At 41.1% G+C, this 23,322-nt stretch overlaps 2 protein-coding genes across 7 annotated transcripts in view; one reads left to right on the forward strand and one right to left on the reverse strand.

Moving 5' to 3' along the window:
• LOC139381103 (reticulon-1-A-like) overlaps window positions 1–17,051 on the forward strand; it is a 33,095-nt gene extending 16,044 nt beyond the window's left edge. For 4 of the 6 annotated variants that reach the window (XM_071124382.1, XM_071124384.1, XM_071124385.1 and 1 more), the window contains 6 exons: window positions 5,799–6,006; window positions 8,896–9,034; window positions 10,549–10,618; window positions 12,980–13,026; window positions 13,200–13,258; window positions 16,143–17,051. In XM_071124382.1, coding sequence (XP_070980483.1) covers window positions 5,799–6,006; window positions 8,896–9,034; window positions 10,549–10,618; window positions 12,980–13,026; window positions 13,200–13,258; window positions 16,143–16,188 — 569 coding nt within the window. In that variant the 3' untranslated portion in view covers window positions 16,189–17,051. Of the gene's footprint in view, window positions 1–1,958; window positions 2,278–3,450; window positions 4,311–5,798; window positions 6,007–8,895; window positions 9,035–10,548; window positions 10,619–12,979; window positions 13,027–13,199; window positions 13,259–16,142 lie in introns of those variants that run through there. The other 2 variants (XM_071124387.1, XM_071124388.1) reach the window with 2 other exon arrangements.
• Window positions 17,052–17,103: 52 nt separating this feature from the next.
• LOC139381104 (echinoderm microtubule-associated protein-like 6) overlaps window positions 17,104–23,322 on the reverse strand; it is an 88,797-nt gene continuing 82,578 nt past the window's right edge. Inside the window, exons 42-43 of the mRNA XM_071124389.1 lie at window positions 21,602–21,702; window positions 17,104–19,879 (exon numbers count right to left, since the gene is read on the reverse strand). Of these exons, the coding sequence (XP_070980490.1) occupies window positions 19,855–19,879; window positions 21,602–21,702 (126 nt within the window). The 3' untranslated portion in view covers window positions 17,104–19,854. The remainder of the gene's footprint in view (window positions 19,880–21,601; window positions 21,703–23,322) is intronic.

Raw genomic sequence — 23,322 nt, forward strand, 5'->3', positions numbered from 1 at the left:
CTGGAGTGGCCTAGCCAGTCTCCAGATCTCAACCCCATAGAAAATCTTTGGAGGGAGTTGAAAGTCTGTGTTGCCCAGCAACAGCCCCAAAACATCACTGCTCTAGAGGAGATCTGCTTGGAGGAATGGGCCAAAATACCAGCAACCGTGTGTGAAAACCTTGTGAAGACTTACAGAAAACGTTTGACCTCTGTCATTGCCAACAAAGGGTATATAACAAAGTATTGAGAAACTTTTGTTATTGACCAAATACTTATTTTCCACCATAATTTGCAAATAAATTCATAAAAAATCCTACAATGTGATTTTCTGGATTTTTTTTCTCATTTTGTCTGTCATAGTTGAAGTGTACCTATGATGAAAATTACAGGCCTCTCATCTTTTTAAGTGGGAGAACTTGCACAATTGGTGGCTGACTAAATACACACACAGTGGGTCAAAAAAGTGTATATATATATATATATATAATAATCTCACACACATCTTCCCCTCCCTGGGTCAATTTTGTTTTTGTAAAAAAAAAAATAATAATCCTAGCACCACACAGCTGACTCAATTAACCAGCTCATCAAGCTTTTGATGATTTGAATCTCCTGTGTAGTGCTAGGGCAAAACAAAAACATGCACCCAGGAAGTTTGGGAAACCCTGATCGTGTGTCGTTGATATCACCAAACTCTGTCTGCAGTCTGGTTTTAGCCCTGGTTGAAAATAACAACCAGAGATATGAAACTATACACCACCTTGTAGGCCCCATTTTGCCTTTTGAGCTCCCATGTCCAGATAAACCTTACCCAGCTCAGTGAAAAGGGCAGTGTTGTAGAAAAAATTGCCATATGTTTGGAAGGCTTACTGCTCTGGGGCAGTGGCCTTCTGATTTAGTGTTTTTTATTTTTGCATGACTTCTGTTAGGTTAAAGGCTATGCTTTCATCTTAAGTCGTTTTACAATGAATGGCTTAGTTTTACCTTGCTGGTTATTCACACCGGTGCAGATTTATTTATCAGATTGGGACATTGCTTTGAGCAAGGCTGGCGGACGCCCAGACTGTGTGTGAGGAATCGCCCAATAAAAAGGCTCTGCCTGCATTGCGACACCAGCCGACGAAGAATAGAGCTTGTCATCAAGTGTTCCCTTATTTGTTCGACTCGAAATGAAATACTATCAAACATCACCCCTGACCTATCTCATTCGCAAAACCCCCTTAGTGAGATTGCAGGTTGTCTTGAATCCACAGAACTGTAGTAACCGACCACTGTATAATGAATTAGTCACCCATAATCTTCAGTAGGACTACAACCATATGCTACAAAATGTACCTTGCACGGAACCTCCCATTTATCTAAATGACTCCAGCTGTAGTTCTGAGTGAATATACTTTTGTCAACTCTCTAAATAACTTGCTGAAAATACTAACGCAATATAAATTGACACAAGAATGAGGAAACCTAGGCAGACTACAGTGAAATTAGTGAGGTGCCCTCTAGTGGACTAATACAACAATCACCATTTTCTTATGTGATTTAAGACTGACTACTGATGTGTGTTGGTTTGGTGATGACCAAATCATAATTGTTTGGCTGATTTCGATATGGCACACCGTTTGTGAAGATGGACTTTTACTCTGATCAACAGAATAATATTACATTCATAATTTAAGCGCAGTAATGGTCCGATTGGATGTCTGATGCTTTCCAGAGCATGAGGTTAGATTTGAGGTTTTTGTTACATACCAACGTTGAGGCAATTCAGAGGGCATTTAACATTTAAGTCACAGTACACACTAGTGTCATTTTAAAGGTAGTGGGATAGCCTGTACTTGTAGTCCCTACAGAGACCGTTGGGTGGAGTCACCTACTTGCTGCTTTGTCATCCATGTGGGGATGAGAGGGAGGGGAAAAGCACATGTACATTTGCGCAATCGGAGGGAGAGTATCAGACGGAGGTAGGGGGAGTGAGTTAGATGGGGAAGTTGCTGCGTCAGTGCGTTAGGCGTTCTAGGTGCCAGCAGACAGTCAGCTGACCTCAGTCCTACAGCCTGAGAGGAAGAGAAAAGGGGGAGGGAGGTAGAGAGAGCAGTAGTGCTGCAGTCATCTCACAGGAGGAAGGTTTGGTTGTCCCCCATCTTCCACCTCGGTCCCCGCACCCCACCCGCCTCCAGCCCAACACACCGCATGCTGTCTGGAATGCCCTGCTGATACCTTCACAGCGGCTCTATCATGGAAAACGGGAAAACAGAAAATGGAGACACCCAGCCTCCACCACAGTGGAAAGACAAGGGTATCCCTCTTTTATTTTACTGTTGCGGTAACCTTTCCTGAATACTATTTTATTTATATATATATATATATATTTTTTTTTTTTGTAGTTATTGCTGGGTTCTCTAGATGTGAAATTAAAAGTAGTCCATTTGTTTTTAGAGGGTGGTTATTAAACCATGCACAGGTATTGTGGACATTTTGTAGTATGTAATTGGTAATCACTCTGGTAGTTGAGTGGGTTGTTTTTATATTGCTTGTCCCATCCAGCCATGCATGCCATTTGAATGTGTAGCCATCTGTAAATAAATAAGATTGTTGGTAACCAGTGGAACTGTTAATGCCACACACAAAAATCTAAAAGTTTCTCTGCATTTCTAATGTGTAATACACTATCCTAGCAGAACCTTTTGGTAAGGGTAGCACTGACAGGAAGAAGTCTGTCCAAAGGTGCATGGTGGGAGGAGGGGTGTTGGGCTGAAGTGACAAGTGTAATAGATGTCTAATGATTCCATGCTGCCTGGAGTTGACTCACGACTGCCTGGTCCGGTGCACCAGGGGTCTCTAACCCCTTTGACAAATGCTGCTGAATACAGGACCAGCCTTCAGCCCCACAGTCTGCTGACTAGGCTTTATTAAGGTGTTTAAGTCCATTGTTCAGCATGTGCAACAAACAAAAAGGTGTGTGCATAGTGGTTAAGAGCATTGGGCAAGTAACCGAAAGGTCGCTGGTTTGTATCCCTGAGTTGACTAGGTGAAAAATCTCTGTGCCCTTTAGTAAGGCACTTAACCCTAATTGCTCATATAAGTCACTCTGGATAAGCGTGTCTGCTAAATTACAAATGTGTGTATTCACACTTAGCCTATATGGCAAGCACCAGAGGAGCCATGTGGCTTATGACAGAAGAGGTCTTCTTGTGTTTCCCAGGCCCAGTTGTAGCCATCTGCTTTCAGCTCAGACGGGACATTGTGAGGCTCAGGCAACCAATGGCACTGTGCTCATGTCCAGCTGATTTTTGTCATGTGCTACTGTGTTGCATCATTCTGGAATGCAGCATGGCAATTGGCACACATTGCAACAGAAAGGGCATTGTGCTCAAAGGGACCCTGTCAACTCTATTTGACTAAATGGTATGTCATCCATTTTAGCAACTACCATCTGGCTGAGTGCTCAGTTGAGCATGACCCGCACTTGGATAGGGTAGTAGACTACCAGCCTGAGTCACTCCAGTGACTAAGCAGTATTGGGCTGAGAGACTGTCTACATTAGTCTGTAACATTATGTATTAAAAAAGTACAGGATTAAAGCATGAGGGGCAGATGGCAGTGACATAACACTAAAGGGGCCAAAGAAATTGTATAGCTGGGTGATGAAGTAGGCTGTTTTCTGGTGTGCCCCATAATTAGTTTTAACAGGTAAGCATATTGTTAGATTCTTTTAACTGGACATGATATGGGTGTGTGAATTTCCATCTGACATGTGTTCTGATGTAAGAGTTTGTAGAGGACTCTTTCTGGCTATCGCATTAAGGCTATGAACTCACTACCAGACAATTGTATTGGTTAAATATTGACCAACAGCTTCACATGGCTGTATGAAAGGCTTACAGAACATTGCAAATTGCCTGCGGTTGTCAGTTTTACATTTGTTGCAATTGGTATTTATAAAAATGTCTTTGTAATAAACTCCTGATTTTAGATTTGACCAGTTGTCGGTCATAATGATGCACTGTTATATTGATAAAGCTGGTCAACATTTGCAGTTATGACTAACATTTTCCCCACCCCTACTCCCCCATTTCCAATATTTTCATTCAGTTTTGAAACCAAATGACTTACTACAAAGTTCTACCAGTGTTCCCACGAATAGTGGAAAAGCATATTTGCATTGGGCACGTATTTAAACTTCAACATAATTAGAAAGGGCTGAGGCGCTGCAGAGCTGCGCATAATGAGTGGATCTCAAACGTACCTAGCAGGAAGTGAACACCCTTTCGCGCAGCTGAGCTAGTTAAGTGCTGGATGCTAGGAGGCTCAAGATGGATGCCGAACGGGGTAAGTGCTGTCATTCTCGTGTGTACGATGCTGTCTTTACATATCACATTTATATTCGATTGTATCGCCGTTGAATTGACCAATTTGCCTTACCGACGCTACGGTGTGAGGCGAATGGGTAGGAATTGAGCTGTGCATGGCGCTTTGCAGAGGCCCAGCTAGGTCAAACTGGACATTTTATCGTGATGGGGGCTACGCTGAGAACTACATGGCGTCAGACTCATGTACGATTCAGTCATTTTCCTGTTTATCCATCCAATATCCGTGGATATTAAAGTAGTGTTTACATGGAGATGTATACGGAAGGACATTATTAAATCATTGCATGTTATTAGCTAGCTATATGATGAGATTAGCGCAGTTGATATGCCTGGGCTATTTTTAGTTCCCCCACATGCTAGTTCATGCTTACCATATGTACCGTAGATAGACTGAAAGGACGAACCCCCCCCCCCCCCCCTTTGCAAGTTAGCTATTATTGCTAGAAACATTCTAAACAAAGGGTCCTGGTGACGCAAATGTTTGAGCTAGCTACTAGTAACTGGCCAATGTTAGCGATCTAGCTATATTTAAACGAGCTGTAGCCGAGCTATCCAGTTAAGCTAGCAGCTAACATTGGCGTTTGGGAGAAATTAAAAGCTTAGCGTCACCGCCTAAAAAGACCCCACGAGCGTGGTCCATAAAGGGTCTGACATTATTCCTCACGAGAAGCATTCTTGTGATTTGACAGTGAAGTGTGTCCCTAGGCTGGCTAAAACTGCTGACGCTTCTTTTGATTCTGCTTCGGAGGTGCCTTTAGGTATTTTACTTGTTCGCTATGTGATCAATTCAATCACAATAATGCATCAGTCGTTGCTTTGGTATGAATCGCTTGATACGATTATCTATTTGGCAGAAACCTGTAAAATGTGGGTTTTCAACTATAAGCCCATTCATTACTTGTTAATAAGCAATTTGAAATCTGATAGCCTGCCAAGTCATTGCACATTGAAGACTCGAGCAATGCCCGCTTGCTGGCTGGCCTACGTTTTAAAATGCGTCTGCCAGTAGGAAATGGATGTCTTTCATATCTAATACTGTACACTGACGTGCTAGGAATTGCTGGTGAAACACAAGCATGGGTCTGTCCTGCCCCTAGCTGACTGGGTGGGGGTTGGCTAACAATCTTAAAAATGAACAGGTTTTAGGCCTGTGCCATGGCTATGAATGAACCTGGACCTAGGTGCATTACCTGCAGTGGTATACTGGCGTTCCAACAGTAAACGAAACATGGCAGCTGTAGGGAACACCAGGGATTCCCGTTTAGTAAAGTAGTGTGGCTAGTAGCTAATTATCTGCAGACAAATAATTAAGCAAATTAAATCGGGTGTTAATTTTTTCATAGATTTACCCCTTCTCATTCCACCTCCAACATCACCACCATGTGTTGAAAAGAAGCACACTTAGTTTGTGTCCTGCAGCTATCTGACCCTGTTCTCTCTCCTGCAGTGGTAGAGCTCCTGTACTGGCGTGATGTCAAGACTTCTGGCGTGGTGTTTGGCGCTGGCCTCTCTCTGCTGCTCTCCCTGACACTTTGCAGCATCGTCAGCGTCTCATCCTACATCACTCTGGTGCTCCTCTCCGTCACCATTTGCTTCAGGATATACAAGGGGATCCTGCAGGCCATCCAGAAGTCTGATGAAGGGCACCCATTCAAGTTAGTAACCCACTTTTTTTTTAACATAAGTGGTGGGAAAAAGTACCCAATTGTCGTACTTGAGTAAAAGTTAATATACAGTGGGGCAAAAAGTATTTAGTCAACCACCAATTGTGCAAGTTCTCCCACTTAAAAAGATGAGAGGCCTGTAATTTTCATCATAGGTACACTTCAACTATGACAGACAAAATGAGAGAAAAAAAATCCAGAAAATCACATTGTAGGATTTTTCATTAATTTATTTGCAAATGATGGTGGAAAATAAATATAAGTACTTTACTCCACTGCTCAACATACACCATGATGTAATGCAGAAAACATCCATATATTCTATTATATACATCATGCATGCATTAGCCTCAGCTGCTCTCTGGACTATCTCTTGTTCTAAAACCGCAGATTAAGATTCCTATACAGCAGAGTAACCTTGGCATCTCACATACATTTCAGTGATCACTGTTCCAAGGCAGTGTTCCTGAAGAGTGCATCTTTTTGTGGATTATTCCATTTAGTCACTTCAGGAATTGAATTGAAGTTAAATGACTGAATTGAAACTACATGTTTTATGAATCATGCAATTTGAACATGATTATCCAGCTACTGGCTTATTTATAGTTGGAGTAAAATATTGGTCTGATTAGATGATTGGGTTGCAGAAGTAGATGTATTCCCAGCCAAGGAGGGAGAAAGGGACATGTCTCTTATTTGAGAGTAAACATTCCGACTCTGTCGCACAGAGCTGCTAATCTGGTTATCCCCATTCCTGGCAGTGGCTTAAAGCCTTATGAATTCTCACCAACCACTCATTAACATTGAATTATCTTGGTTTAAGATTACAGGGATTGTGACTGGTGCTCAGAAAATCATAACTAAGCCGGTCAAGCGTGGTTCTTGGCTTTGCGTTCTAAGAAATCAATCTGATGTGTAAAAATGCCAACCACTCCTCGACAACCTGTAGGCTTCAGAGGGTTTTCTAGACCCCTCGCCCATGTTTTGTGAATAACCTCAACACTAAGAAACAATTTAATTGTATTTGTTGCGTACACATTTTGCAGATGTTGCAGGTATGGCGTAACACTTATGTTCCTAGCTCTAACAGTGCAGTAATAACAATACATGCAAATAAATACAAAATATATAAATATTAGAACAAGCAATGTCAGTCTGGAATGTATATGATGATGTGTAGAGATTATGGGACACTATATATGAATAGAAAAAAGGTGTACAGAGGGTTTAGTTTAGGATGAGCCTTGACTAGAATAGTGTCGTGACTTTACTTTCATTAATCTAATGACTTATCTAATCAACTGTTAAAGTGTTACACGGTTAAATTAATCATGTAACAAACTCACTAGGATTTGGGGCACCACGGGGGCTGTTCTTTAAAGAGTTACAATCTCCCGAATTAAACTCTAAAGGTCTTTACCTATCACATCCATAAACAGTTAACTTATTAATCATAACCTCGTATCATATCATCATTCTGAACAGTCGTAACCTTGCATCTGCAAAAACCCCAGCCTTACTTATGATTCAGTACTACACAAATGTATTTATTTTATTTTCTAACTAAATGGTAACACAGTATAAACATACACACTTAATACATTAGAAACAGGTCCCTAGCAGACTGACAACAAAATGGCTGCTTGTTACAAAAGACATGGAGGTCGAGAGAGGGACAGACCTTTTAACGTTGTTACGTTTAGAAACTACTCTCACTTATACTTTGCACACCGCCATCCGCTTCGAGTAGGAAATCATGAATGTATTTGTGAAAATCCTTGGTTTCTCTCAATAGACAAGACCTTCTTGGAAAGGATGTTGGACCTCTTTGCTTGTAAGGCTCTGATTGTCCGAAAGGGGTCCCCACCAGTCTTCTACTGTTCTCCTCTGCAGTTGTCCGACATCCAGAGGAGAACAGTAGAAGACTGGTGGGGACCCCTTTTGGACAATCAGAGCCTTACAAACTTGTCGTGTAGTCCTGAACAGAACTACAGATTTTATTCTACTTCCATTCGTTCTGGAAGATGTTTCTTTGAAGATGGTTCCAGTGGGGTGATGGGAGTAGTGTAATATGATGATTTGAACACAGTAATGGAATGGTCCCACTTAAATGTGCTTTTCTAGATACTTTACTGAGGACAGCTAATCAGCCGTATCAGTGATTGTCCGGGACGTGACTTTATCGTCTCTACCTTGTGTTGAGATTGAGTTCCAACCACTTTAAATGTGAGCTGCAGCGCCACTTCTCTCTGGTCTGATGTGTAAATTCTTAACCCATTTTATACAGTTCATTCAAAAGGCTTGGTCTGTCAGGCTGACACGTTCTCTGACCTCACTCGTGGGCGTGGCTAGTCACTGCAAAGTTGATGTAGAACTCTATGGCTCCTAAAAACACACACACACACACACTTTTCAAATTTCATGCACAACACAGGATGGACATATATACTTTTCAAGTTACAGTATTTCCTTTAACATTTTAATGACATCACAAAATAACTGAAACTTCACAAGTGTTCTCCAGATCACCCCTGACCATTCCCCACATTCTATGTTAGAAATATTGTTCCGGTATTTGCTTTAGAATGTGTTAGTTTCCTCGGGAAAAGGTCTGAAACGGGCTCATTCCTGTGGTGAAAATTGTAGAGGGAGATGCTGAAAGTTCTCCTTGATTTACAACAGGGTGTGAGGTGTTACCCCCCCTCCCCCTTGTGTGGCTGAGAGGGGTCTGGTTGGACCTATTTGAATTGTCACAGGACAGTCATGACAGTTTATACATATGTGGGTTAACTCCATTGTTGAATGATAACACACCTTGTTTAGATTCAGGATTTGTCTTGCAATATACATAGGCCCAGCTCATGTTTTGTGGTGTTGCAGGCTGTACCTGGATCAGGAAGTGGGTCTGTCAGAGGAAACCGTCCATAAGTACAGCGACTGTGCTCTGGCACGGTTCAACACAACAGTCATAGAGCTGCGTCGCCTCTTTCTTGTTGAAGACCTGGTGGATTCCCTCAAGGTAAGAATGAAAATGAAGATTTAAGCATGTAGGCTAACCTCCTGCACAGAAACATGGTGCTTGTTTAGGAATAGGCTACATATTTTGGTATTAATGATATATTTTTATTTTTACTCAGTCTAGGGGGAATTTGGCTGTTAACCTGTTGGGAATGTTCAGGTTCAACCCCCTAATAGCTACGGAAAACATTTGCCCTTAATTCTATGGTTGCATTCACATGTAAAAATGAGCTTTTCCTTTCATGTTGTCCATTAACAGTCAGGCAGAAGTAGGGGACCCTCATTGTTTTAAGGGGGAAACAGCCTTGTAGAGAAGAGCAGCTGTTGAGAGCTATGAAGTTTCTACATGTCTGTCAACACCTTCCAGTTCAACCCCTGCCCTGTCTACCACGAAGGCCACTCCAGACCCCTCCTCCCTGCATGCCCTGGCCTCTTTCTCTCCCCTCTGTGGTTCTAGCCTGGCCTCTTTTGTTAGAGGGTACAGTAAATTAGACATCTGCCCATTCAAGAGCCATCAGCTACATTGATTTAGGATTAGTAATATTCATCAATTTATCTATTTAGTCTGTGCCCTGTGGGCAAAGTGAAATGGTGACCTGGTGAACTTCTGCCAAATGTCGTAAATATACCAAATAAGGCACCACCATTGCCTTATTTATACATTTGGGACAAGGCTATAAATGGTGGTTGATATTTTGATTCCAGGTCAGATTCTGTTTCTTTACTAATTGATAATTGTCTGTCCACCTTGGATATCACTGTATAAAGATGCATGTGATCCTGGATTACAACAGCGGAGTGCCTCACATGTTAACATACCTAAGCTCCGTAGGAAGGAATAAGCAACATTTTGAGTGAAATTGTCATAGAACGGCTTTGCTAATCAATATATGGAAAGATAGCCTCTTACATGCTCATGGTTGCACATCTGTCACTCGGTCGCGTCGTTGCCATAGTTCTCAACGTTCTACAGATGCCTCAGCATATTGATTTCTGACAGATGGTTAATGCCAAGTCTTTCAGAACAGTGGCTTATGACTTCGTAAAATCTACGCGAATGGCCTGTAAATACGTCGACATTGCTTAAGTAGACTATTTAGTAGAAAACAACTTTGCCATCATGATGTCGTTAAGTTTAAGATAGAGATGGCAATGTTGCCATGAGCTAGCAGAGTTCATCAGAAATGGCTAACAATGCCTACATTAGCTAGGTAGAATGTCGGCGCTCTCCCCTCAATCTTAGCTGAGGTTGTACTGCATCTAAAGTCTTTGGAGACATCACAATGATTACAGAAACTTCTTACTAATTTGCCTACATTTTGAAATGTCATCGTGTTTCCAAGCCACAGTAATGCACTTCAGATAATCCTAATCGGCACCAATTGAGACTATGGAGTAGTATGGTCAGCTGGTCTTAAAACGAATGTTCAAAACAATATTGTGACAACATGCAACCCATGAATAGGCTGAGTGTTCTGAACAGACTGAAATAAAACCTATCCTTCTCCCATCCAGTTTGCTGTGCTGATGTGGATTCTCACCTATGTTGGTGCCTTGTTCAACGGACTCACACTCCTTATTCTAGGTAAGATACCGTTTGAAAAAGTTGATAATTGGAGACTTAAGCATAAAGGCTTTTTGTGGCATTTTTGACACTTCACTTCCACTCCTGCCTGGCTGGGCAGAGTTGCAGTTTAAAAAATATATACATGTATTTTTTTGTTTTTGTAATGGGTACGCTTAGGTTTAGGCAATAACCCAATCAAAACGAAAAGCTCCTTGAATGTGGGAATATATGCCAGGCAGGCATATTGGGCTTAATCAATTATGGCCTATTGTATAGATAGTAGAACAAAAATGAACGTTTAAGATCAGACTTTTAGTTTATAAATACACTGCTCAAAAAAATAAAGGGAACACTAAAATAACACATCCTAGATCTGAATGAATGAAATATTCTTATTAAATACTTTTTTCTTTACATAGTTGAATGTGCTGACAACAAAATCACACAAAAATGATCAATGGAAATCAAATTGATCAACCCATGGAGGTCTGGATTTGGAGTCACACTCAAAATTAGTGGAAAACCACACTACAGGCTGATCCAACTTTGATGTAATGTCCTTAAAACAAGTCAAAATGAGGCTCAGTAGTGTGTGTGGCCTCCATGTGCCTGTATGACCTCCCTACAACGCCTGGGCATGCTCCAGATGAGGTGGCGGATGATCTCCTGAGGGATCTCCTCCCAGACCTGGACTAAAGCATCCGCCAACTCCTGGACAGTCTGTGGTGCAACGTGGCTTTGGTGGATGGAGCGAGACATGATGTCCCAGATGTGCTCAATTGGATTCAGGTCTAGGGAACGGGCGGGCCAGTCCATAGCATCAATGCCTTCCTCTTGCAGGAACTGCTGACACTCCAGCCACATGTGGTCTTGCATTAGGATGAACTCAGGGCCAACCGCACCAGCATATAGTCTCACAAGGGGTCTGAGGATCTCATCTTGGTACCTAATGGCAGTCAGGCTACCTCTGGCGAGCACATGGAGGGCTGTGCAGCCCCCCAAAGAAATGCCACCCCACACCATGACTGACCCACTGCCAAACCTGTCATGCTGGAGGATGTTGCAGGCAGCAGAACGTTCTCCACGGTGTCTCCAGACTGTGTCACGTCTGTCATGTGCTCAGTGTGAACCTGCTTTCATCTGTGAAGCGCACAGGGCGCCAGTGGCAAATTTGCCAATCTTGGTGTTCTCTGGCAAATGCCAAACGTCCTGTCCTGCACGGTGTTGGGCTGTATAAGCACAACCCCCACCTGTGGACGTCGGGCCCTCATACCACCCTCATGGAGTCTGTTTCTGACCGTTTGAGCAGACACATGCACATTTGTGGCCTGCTGGAGGTCATTTTGCAGGGCTTTGGCAGTGCTCCTCCTACACCTCCTTGCACAAAGGCTGAGGTAGCGGTTCTGCTGCTGGAGTTGTTGCCCTCCTACGGCCTCCTCCACGTCTCCTGATGTACTGGCCTGCCTCCTGGTAGTGCCTCCATGCTCTGGACACTACGCTGACAGACACAGCAAACCTTCTTGCCACAGCTCGCATTGATGTGCCATCCTGGATGAGCTTCACTACCCGAGCCACTTGTGTGGGTTGTAGACTCCGTCTCATGCTACCACTAGAGTGAAAGCACCGCCAGCCAGCATTCAAAAGTGACCAAAACATCAGCCAGGAAGCATAGGAACTGAGAAGTGGTCTGTGGTCAACACCTGCAGAACCACTCCTTTATTGGGGGTGTCTTGCTAATTGTCTATAATTTCCACCTGTTGTCTATACCATTTGCACAATAGCATGTGAAATGTATTGTCAATCAGTGTTGCTTCCTAAGTGGACAGTTTGATTTCACAAAAGTGTGATTGACTTGGAGTTACATTGTTGCTTAAGTGTTCCCTTTATTTTTTTGAGCAGTGTACTTTGCTACCATGACACACACCGACCCACTTTGTTCCCTTTTAGCATGTGCACATAGTAAGTACACAATCATGTTTTTGGGATACGTGTCTTTCCAGATTTCACAATTATTCTTTAGTTGAGGACACGACATCAGTGTCCTTATCATCTTGGTCTTTATCTTTGTAAGTCACCTTGATTTAGCACGTGTTCTATCAGTTTCTTTATTAAAATATTTAGCGTACTCCGACAGCAGGTAAAGCAAGGGGCTATAGCAGCACACAAGTAGACTACAAATGCATGCTGGGCCGGGTTACCCTGACCTCGTGACGTGAGCACTACTGGAGAGAAATTAGAGCGTGCGAGAAGGCAGAACCTCCAGCCTTTGGGAATTTAGCTCCAGTCAAATTGGGGGCTCTGCTCGCATACAATATTAAATCTGTATACAGACATAGTGGCTTACTGACAGAGGTGTCAACCTTCTCCCCCCCTCTCCAGGTCTGGTTGGAATGTTCAGCTTCCCCATCATCTATGAGAAGTACAAGGTATAAGCTGTTATTTGCTGTTAAATGTATGAAAAATATGTTGATCTGACGAGGGAAGCATAGAACATTCGCACCTAAACTGAAATGTTGATCAATTGACTTCAAAGTCAAGTGGAAGTTTAATATTGTACCTAAGCTTTTCACTAGAATGATTTTTGTTTTGTGTATTTTAGGTACAGATTGACCATTATGTGGGGATGGCCAACAAGCAGGTCAAAGACATTATTGCAACGTAAGTAAATACTTGTTGACAAAATGTGAATATCTTGGCAGTGTTGTAATGCGAAGGAAAAATTTATAGGAAGTAGGTATCCAAAAAAACTCTTTGAACAACCAGGTCAATTGCAGTCCTAAAAAGCTGTTGAAAAATAAATAGTGGTGAATCAAATAGGATTATCTTGGCAGTGATGTAATGAGAGATGCATCTTCCAAATATTCATGGGCGGCAGGTAGACTAGTAACCGAAAGGTTGCGAGATCGAATCCCGAGCTGACAAGGTAAAAATCTGTTCTGCCCCTGAACAAGGCAAATTAAAAATAAATATTCAGACCCTTTGCTATGAGACTTGAAATTAAGCTCAGGCGCATCCTGTTTCCATTAATCATCCTTGATGTTTTGACAACTTGATTGGAGTCCACCTTTGGTAGATTCAATTGATTGGGCATGATTTGGTAATGCGTGCACACACCTGTCTATATATGGTCTCACCGGTGACATTGCATGTCAGAGCAAAAACTAAGTCATGAGGTCGTCCGTAGAGCTTCGAGACAGCATTGTGTTGAGGCAGAAATCTGGGGAAGGGTACCAAAAAGCGAGGTATGGACCTCAGGATCCCGAACCATGAAAAACAGCCCCAGACCATTATCCCTCCTCCTGACAGCCAAATCCACTAATCTGAAGGGTTGTCCACAACTTTTGTATACATGGTGCATGTGTTTGTCATGAACTGTTAAGTTCCAATGTCTCTCTGGCCATCAGAAAAATACAGAAATGAAAATGCTTATTTTACATATCCACCTAGTTTTCAAATTTGACAGTATTTTATGTTTTGGAATAATCAGTTATGAATTTGCTTTGAATAGTTCATGACCCTAGGGTGGCAACGCATACATTCTAAGTGATTTCAATGGGTCTTTCACCATTCAGATTTTGTATACGGTTCAATTCAACGTCACCCCGATACTATGTCAAAAAAAGGCATATTGGTCAAAGTCACAATGGTACTGATCCAGACAGGCCTTTTTAAAGTTCAATAGCTTTTTTACCAAAGCCAAATTGAGTGTATAATGGATTAATTCATGCATACATTAAAATCAATCTATACAACACTGATTTATTTGAATGGTAAATCTCTGATAATCTGGGTAAATGAATGTAGCCTAGGCATATTCACAATACAGGTGAATGTATATTCAATAGGATGTGCATGCATTGAGTTATTTAGCTTGTTTTGGCTGATTTTCATGGGGTGACAATGTTTCCCTTCCGTTTGACTTATTTTATTATACTCAACATTTGCGTAGAATAGCATTAGTCTTTTTATAAATGTGTACGCTGCCTCTTTTTAAGGCCCATGACATTTACACACACCGCTCAAGAAAATATCTTGACTGGGAGAGATGAGGCGGGGTAGACTAAGTTAATTCATTTTTGGTGACGATCCGCTTGGAAAAAAACAATATTTTGCATTATGATTTCAAGCAAGCTACTACCGGTATCTTATTGTATTGTAAGGTGGTCTAAGGCACTGCAATGCAGTGCATGCATTGCAGTGCTAGCTGTGCTGCCAGAGATTCTGGGTTCGAGCCCAGGCTCTGTCGCAGCCGGCCGCGACCGGGAGGCCCATGGGGCGACGCACAATTGGCCCAGCGTCGTCCGGGTTAGGCCAGTAGGGATATCCTTGTCTCATAGCGCACTCGCAACTCCTGTGGCGGGCCGGGTGCAGTGCACGCTGACCAGGTGTACAGTGTTTCCTCCCACACGTTGGTGTGCCTGGCTTCCGGGTTGGATGTTCATTGCGTCAAGAAGCAGTGCGGTCGGGTTGTGTTTCGGAGAACGCATGGCTCTCGACCTTCGCCTCGCCCAAGTCCGTATGGGAGTTGCAGTCATGAGACATGACTGTAACTACTACCACTTGGATACCACGAAATTGGGGGTTGATAAAAAAGGGTGTTCAAAAAATATATATATGTGTGTGAACTTCTGTGCAGCATAAGTGGTGACGCAGCCCAGACTCCCAGTGAGTGCAGTGGTTTCTCAGGACAGGCTAGAGCTAGCAATGAGTAAGTGGTGCAGGCACAGGGAACGTTCGGGGCATGGCTAGAATGGAAACAGGATGCACTTAAGCTCAATTTCAAGTCTCATGGCAAAGGGTCTGAATACTTATGTAAAGGTGTTACATTTTTTAAAGTAAATTAGCTACATTTCGAACTGTTTTTGCTTTGTCATTATGGGGTCGATTGTGTAGATTTAAGGAAACATCAATTTTAGACTGTAACGATGTGGGGAAGGGGTCTCAATACTGCCGAATGCGCTGTATAGCAGTCTGATCCGACTTGATCGTTTAAAGTCCTGTACTAACAAAGCAAGGAAATTATCTAATAGTTTTGAAAAAATGTGAATCTCCAATTGATGACAAATTTAATGAAATCCCTCTTATACCACTGATTTTAACAATTTATTCACATTTATCAGACACATATTGCATCATTTTACCATTTAAAAGGTTCTGCAAGAATTAAATTGTATTATAAATAATTTACGCAACATGCAAACAGCAAGAACTCACCCCTTGTATTCAGAATGAATTTTCATTCCGAACCAGAATTGGATTACCCAAAAACGTAGCCACTTTATATTTATGTACTTTGTAATATCTGCTAGGAACCTTTGGCTGGATTTGTATTACGTTTTTTAAACTATTGGTGTTCTATGTTATTTTTTTGTCTGCACTCCTGCCTACATAATTGACCCTTGTATGATAAAGTAAGCCCTATGTTGAATTGAGGTATTTGTAGAAGGGTGTTTTACTCAGAATGAGCGCTTTCATTTTAGTATTTTTTTTTAAGCATATCAACATCTTTTAACTAAAGCTTTTTTCTTCTTTCCACTTTCAGGGTCCAGGCCAAAGTCCCTGGACTGAAGCGTGTGAAGGCTGACTGAAGAAAGAAATGCCGGTCAGTCCCTGAAGTCCTTTGAGAGGGTGGGTGGCACTGGGCGAGGGTGGTGTGTAAGGTGGTATGCAGCACTGTTATTTTCACAATCTCTTCATTTCAGAATTCCTTGTGTTCCCTGAAACACCCTGGATTATCAGTATTCTATAGCTCAAGTATTGCCACCTTTTTGATTAACTAATTTGACCATACCATGCTATCTGGCTCAAAAAGCTAGTTGGAATATGTAAAATATATATATATATTTTAATCTTGCACTTGGACATGACCAGTGATGGATGTTGAAAGGAAATTGTGTTCCATGGGCTGGTTCATTTGTTCTTTGACGCAGTGTTCAGACAATTGGAATTGCTTTGTCTCTTTTTTTTTTTTGTAAGAGGGAGAACTTTGGAAACCTGAGTTTTTTTGGTATGATTAAGTTGGTTGTGATTTTACTGTTTTATTGATTGACTGTAGTTTCAAAGCTTCTAGCTCTCTTCAGTGACTCTTGAGTGTGCTTGACATGTGTGTCATTGTGCTTGGCGATGGTCTAATACCAGCAGGGCGCTATTCCATAGCACTTCATGCTTCTGAGTATTTCTAGTTAGAAACATTTAAAAAAAAGTTAAAGCATTTAATGATCATTTCACCTCATGCAGCTGCCTAGTTAAACTCTAACACGTTTACAAACAACTTAAGACGAAAAAAATGAAACACTGTCTGTGGACCCTATCTAAAGCTGCAAAATTATGTTACTTGGTAACTTCAAGCATTGTTTATGCAAGTAATTGTGAATGTTACTTCATACAATTGTAATGAAATCTTCTGTTTGTGGAATGCATTGTGAAATATAAACAATTACAATAAAGCTTCTAGATGAATTACTGTGTTTATTTCTCAGTAGGTAATGGAGGGTATAGAAAAGTTAAAAAGCAAACACTTGCAGAAACTATAGCTCTGCCAGAACAACCCCTTGCTCCTATCCAGGGCATGTTTTAAATGCTTGGATGTCACTTCACCTTTTTTGTTGAATAGGAATTTACAGTATACTCAATGCTTTTCTAACTAGCATGTAGGAATGCTAGTACATTGTAAATACTAACAGTACAAGAATTGCCATTGTCTCAACCTAGTCTGAAGTTACATTTTGTACATTTGAGTGATTTTAGCGGATGGTCTAATTCAGTGACTTAGTCTGTGCATTCATCTTAAGGTAAAAGCGAAATGACGAAGTCTGAACCACCACCGAAAGTTCAACTGGGGGCAGAGAAGCTCAATATGCCTTTTGAGTGATACCCCTGTCTAACAATTCAACCTTCATTGGACAAATGATTACGATTTTTGTATACATTTTCATTTAATCTTTCCATATACGTAACATTTGTACATCTATGTTGGCACACACTTACAATAAATTGGTATAAAACAACCATGATTGTCATTCATACAATAATTTTGCCTCACTCTACAAAGATGTAATTTTGATTAAAAAATAAATTCATGCATTTGAGCATATTTGAGTAATTTACAATATGATACAAATAATATGAAACAATATCTAGACAATCAGTCTTGTACAAAAACTAAATGACTTAACTGGGAACATGAATTCATACTTATAAAGAATGCACATAGTAACAATATTGAGATATTGCTGCCACAATAGCTAAACGTTACAGTGAGATTGACTGACTAAATACAGCAAGGTGAGGCAAAGAGTTCAACAGCAGACGAACACAGAAGAATGGAAAGATGACCAGGGCTTGAGTAAGACTGCATAGTCGGCTTTGGTGTGACAGGTCACTCCTAGACTGTCTAATTTCACTTCACCTTAAAGCCACCCCTTGAAGTACCACTGAAATCCCTTACTGGAAGTGAATCTTGATTAAAACAGTATTCTTCAGTGTATTAGATCTGAACATTCTTTTCACTATGTTTACATGGAAAAACATTTCACCAAGATATTCCACAAAGTGTAAGTAACATTGACAAAACAAGAATGCTCACTGCCATTTCTGTGACGTTCACAAGCTGAACATTGAACGTCAGATCACTGAGTAACGTTTAAATATTTTCATTAGCTATTAACATACTATATTACATGTCATCATACTTTGGATGCATTAACTTAAACAGCAGCAAAGCAATGCCCTTTTCTGCATATTGAATGAGTAAAAGTTTACAATCTAATAGCACCAGACATGTACAAAATTATTTCAACTGAAATTGCAAAAAAATATAAGACCAGTAGAAATATTCATAAAGGCACTTAAGTTTGATAATGTTCAACAATGGAAAAGGCTCTTTCAAATAAATTATGGGAAAACAACTTTTTTTGCTCTACATTGGCTGGGATTCAATTCTTGAAGCGCTGTTGACAATGCAAAATGTAAACCTTAGCCTACAATTTCTGCACCCTGTGGAAATCTTACTAACATAAAAAAATCCCCATCAAAATCCGTCTGTTTAAACTAGATGTTTTTTTTGCATTCGTTGCATCTCAATCCACTGCACCCGCCCTTCCCTATCTGCGGTGAAAGGTCGCAGAGCTAGAGCGGTGTTTTGTCAGACCATGAGACATCCCGAAAATCATTCTTCTCACAAAACGAAAATGTCTAGCGTCCGAACGGTTTGGCCTACAAACTATTATGACCACTCTATTGAAGGATGAGACTCACAGGATGGTATTCTCCGTTTTGCTTTAGGATGCTCATAAGACTCGTCTGAAGGACCCCGGTACCAGTTACAAAGATGAATGGAAGTATATATGAAGATATTTTAGGCACTAAACTAAGGGGGATAAATACATGTACATTTAAAAAAAATAATATATATAGTTTCCTGATCTTTCTTATCTCTCAGAATTTGGGCAGACATTTCAAAGCAATCTTCCTTTAGATTTTTTGGGGACTATTTGTTGTTCCATGTAGTGAATCTGTTATTAAATGTGTTTCTATTGGCAAATAGCAGTAATGCCAAAGTCAATGTTTCATCCAATTTTTATATATATTGTTTTGATACCTTAATGGGTCTTAAAATTACAAATCTAATAGCTAAATAATCATTGGTATTACCATATTAAAAAAATCCATATGTTATCTCTCCCCCCTGGCTTAGACAGGGTTTAGACTTGAGGTTTTAAAGGTAATTTCAGATTGAGCTGACATTTGCAGCGTTTACTGTGAATGAAATCTCCGCAAGCGCGGGAACATTGCCTTTAAGAGCCCACTTGTCGACAATACACAAGCGGATTGAATCCCAGCCATTATCAATGGTTTAAATAAAAATCAATAGCTGGCGTGGCAACCTATTTTCATGTGTCCTTCATTACAAGCAGATGAGAATGTAAACACAAATGGTAATTTCTTGTTTAGACAGAAAATCCACCATTTTCTAGTGGCAAAAAATCTGCTTCAAAGTAATTTCCTGTTAGAAAAAGAGCTACCTGCTCTGCCTAATGCTTAGACTTGAATTAATACTACAGTGATTAGCGTATTGCACCCCATTCTCCCCCACAGGTGGATGGGGAGACATAGTTGCAGCATGTCAGGCAAAATATTGACCGTAGCCAGACACTTGAGGCGTTGGGATCCTGGCTGCATTCTTGTCAGAATCCAAGACTTACTGTGTTAGGCTAAGGAGTCTGAATGCATGGTTGTGGAGAAAAGACTCGGGTTTATAGGCATTTCCACACAAAGACACTGAAAAAGAGGAAGATAATACAGCAATCAGTAACAAAAAAATCACTTTTTAATGCTACTACTCATTGTAGAATATCTACATTTGATGTCGGAAGTTTACATACACCTTAGCCAAATACATTCAAACTCAGTTTTTCACATTTCCTGACATTTAATCCTAGTAAACATTCCCTGTTTTAGGTCAGTTAGGATCACCACTTTATTTTAAGAATGTGAAATGTCAGAATAATAGTAGAGAGAATGATTTATTTATTTCATCACATTCCCAGTGGGTCAGAAGTTTACATACACTCAATTAGTATTTGGTAGCATTGCCTTTAAATTGTTTAACTTGGGTCAAACGTTTTGGGTAGCCTTCCACAAGCTTCCCACAATAAGTTGGGTGAATTTTGGCCCATTCCTCCTGACAGAGCTGGTGTAACTGAGTCAGGTTTGTAGGCATCCTTGCTCCTACACGCTTTTTCAGTTCTGCCCACAAATGTTCTATAAGATTGAGGTCAGGGCTTTGTGATGGCCACTCCAATACAATGACTTTGTTGTCCTTAAGTAATTTTGCCACAACTTTGGAAGTATGCTTGGGGTCATTGTCCATTTGGAAGACCCATTTGCGACCAAGCTTTAACTTCCTGACTGATGTCTTGAGATGTTGCTTCAATATATCCACATACTTTTCCCTCCTCATGATGCCATCTATTTTGTGAAGTGCACCAGTCCCTCCTGCAGCAAAGCACCCCCACAACATGATGCTGCCACCCCGTGCTTCACGGTTTGGATGGTGTTGTTTGGCTTGCAAGCCTCCCCCTTTTTCCTCCAAAAATAACAATGGTCATTATGGCCAAACAGTTCTATTTTTGTTTCATCAGACCAAAGGACATTTCTCCAAAAAGTACGATCTTTGTCCCAATGTGCAGTTGCAAACCGTAGTCTGGCTTTTTCATGGCAGTTTTGGAATGGTGGCTTCTTCCTTGCTGAGTGGCCTTTCAGCTTACGTCGATATAGGACTAGTTTTACTGTGGATATAGATACTTTTGTACCTGTTGCTTCTTCCAGCATCTTCACAAGGTCCTTTGCTGTTGTTCTGGGATTGATTTGCACTTTTCACACCAAAGTACATTCATCTCTAGGAGACAGAACGCATCTTCTTCCTGAGTGGTATGATGGCTACGTGGTCCCATGGTGTTTATACTTGCGTTGTTTGTACAGATGAACGTGGTACCTTCAGGCATTTGGAAATTGCTCCCAAGGATGAACCAGACTTGTGGAAGTCTACAATTGTTTTTCTGAGGTCTTGGCTGATGTCTTTTGATTTTCCCATGATGTCAAGCAAAGAGGCACTGAGTTTGAAGGTAGGCCTTGAAAGACATCCACAGGTACACCTCCAATTGACTCAAATGATGTCAATTAGCCTATCAGAAGTTTCTAAAGACATAACATTTTCTGGAATTTTCCAAGCTGTTTAAAGGCACAGTCAACTTAGTGTATGTAAACTTCTGATCCACTGGAATTGTGATACAGTGAATTATAAGTGAAATAATCTGTCTGTAAACAATTGTTGGAAAAATTACTTGTGTCATGCACAAAGTTGGTGTCCTAACCAACTTGTCAAAACTATAGTTTGTTAACAAGAAATTTGTGGAGTGGTTGTAAACTATGTAAACTTCCGACTTCAACTGTATAACGTAATCTAACATGTGGTTAAGCCTTAACACAAGCTCTGCATACCTGGAGTCATGTCCTCCAGTGCTGATCACATATTTATCATCATAGGAGAAGCGAATGTTGGTCACGTGTGCCGAGTGCCCAAAGTATCGCTTGTGTTTGGCCTGCAGAGGATCAAAAGAAGTATTACACATTTGGAGCAGCCACAGACAACAATGTCTGCTCTATGGATTCAGTAGCTACAGTGGGGCAAAAAAGTATTTAGTCAGCCACCAATTGTGCAAGTTCTCCCACTTAAAAAGATGAGAGAGGCCTGTAATTTTCATCATAGGTACACTTCAACTATGACAGACAAAATGAGAGAAAAAAAATCCAGAAAATCACATTGTAGGATTTTTAATGAATTTATTTGCAAATTATGGTGGAAAATAAGTATTTGGTCAATAACAAAAGTTTATCTCAATACTTTGTTATATACCCTTTGTTGGCAATGACAGAGGTCAAACGTTTTCTGTAAGTCTTCACAAGGTTTTCACACACGGTTGCTGGTATTTTGGCCCATTCCTCCAAGCAGATCTCCTCTAGAGCAGTGATGTTTTGGGGCTGTTGCTGGGCAACACGGACTTTCAACTCCCTCCAAAGATTTTCTATGGGGTTGAGATCTGGAGACTGGCTAGGCCACTCCAGGACCTTGAAATGCTTCTTACAAAGCGACTCCTTTGTTGCCCGGGCAGTGTGTTTGGGATCATTGTCATGCTGAAAGACCCAGCCACGTTTCATCTTCAATGCCCTTGCTGATGGAAGGAGGTTTTCACTCAAAATCTCACGATACATGGCCCCATTTATTCTTTCCTTTACACGGATCAGTCATCCTGGTCCCTTTGCAGAAAAACAGCCCCAAAGCATGATGTTTCCACCCCCATGCTTCACAGTAGGTATGGTGTTCTTTGGATGCAACTCAGCATTCTTTGTCCTCCAAACAGGACGAGTTGGTTTCATCTGACCATATGACATTCTCCCAATCTTCTTCTGGATCATCCAAATTCTCTCTAGCAAACTTCAGACGGGCCTGGACATGTACTGGCTTAAGCAGGGGGACACATCTGGCACTGCAGGATTTGAGTCCCTGGCGGCGTAGTGTGTTACTGATGTTAGGCTTTGTTACTTTGGTCCCAGCTCTCTGCAGGTCATTCACTAGGTACCCCGGTGTGGTTCTGGGATTTTTGCTCACCGTTCTTGTGATCATTTTGACCCCACGGGGTGAGATCTTGCGTGGAGCCCCAGATCGAGGGAGATTATCAGTGGTCTTGTATGTCTTCCATTTCCTAATAATTGCTGCCACAGTTGATTTGTTCAAACCAAGCTGATGCAGATTCAGTTTTCCCAGCCTGGTGCAGGTCTACAATTTTGTTTCTGGTGTCCTTTGACAGCTCTTTGGTCTTGACCATAGTGGAGTTTGGAGTGTGACTGTTTGAGGTTGTGGACAGGTGTCTTTTATACTGATAACAAGTTCAAACAGGTGCCATTAATACAGATAACGAGTGGAGGACAGAGGAGCCTCTTAAAGAAGAAGTTACAGGTCTGTGAGTGCCAGAAATCTTGCTTGTTTGTAGGTGACCAAATGCTTATTTTCCACCATAATTTGCTAATAAATTCATAAAAAATCCTACAAAGTGATTTTCTGGATTTTCTTCTATCATTTTGTCTGTCATAGTTGAAGTATACCTATGATGAAAATTACAGGCCTCTCATATTTTTAAGTGGGAGAACTTGCACAATTGGTG

The sequence above is a fragment of the Oncorhynchus clarkii genome, chromosome 23 (assembly GCF_045791955.1).
Source record: "Oncorhynchus clarkii lewisi isolate Uvic-CL-2024 chromosome 23, UVic_Ocla_1.0, whole genome shotgun sequence".
NCBI classification, from domain to species: Eukaryota; Metazoa; Chordata; class Actinopteri; order Salmoniformes; family Salmonidae; genus Oncorhynchus; species Oncorhynchus clarkii.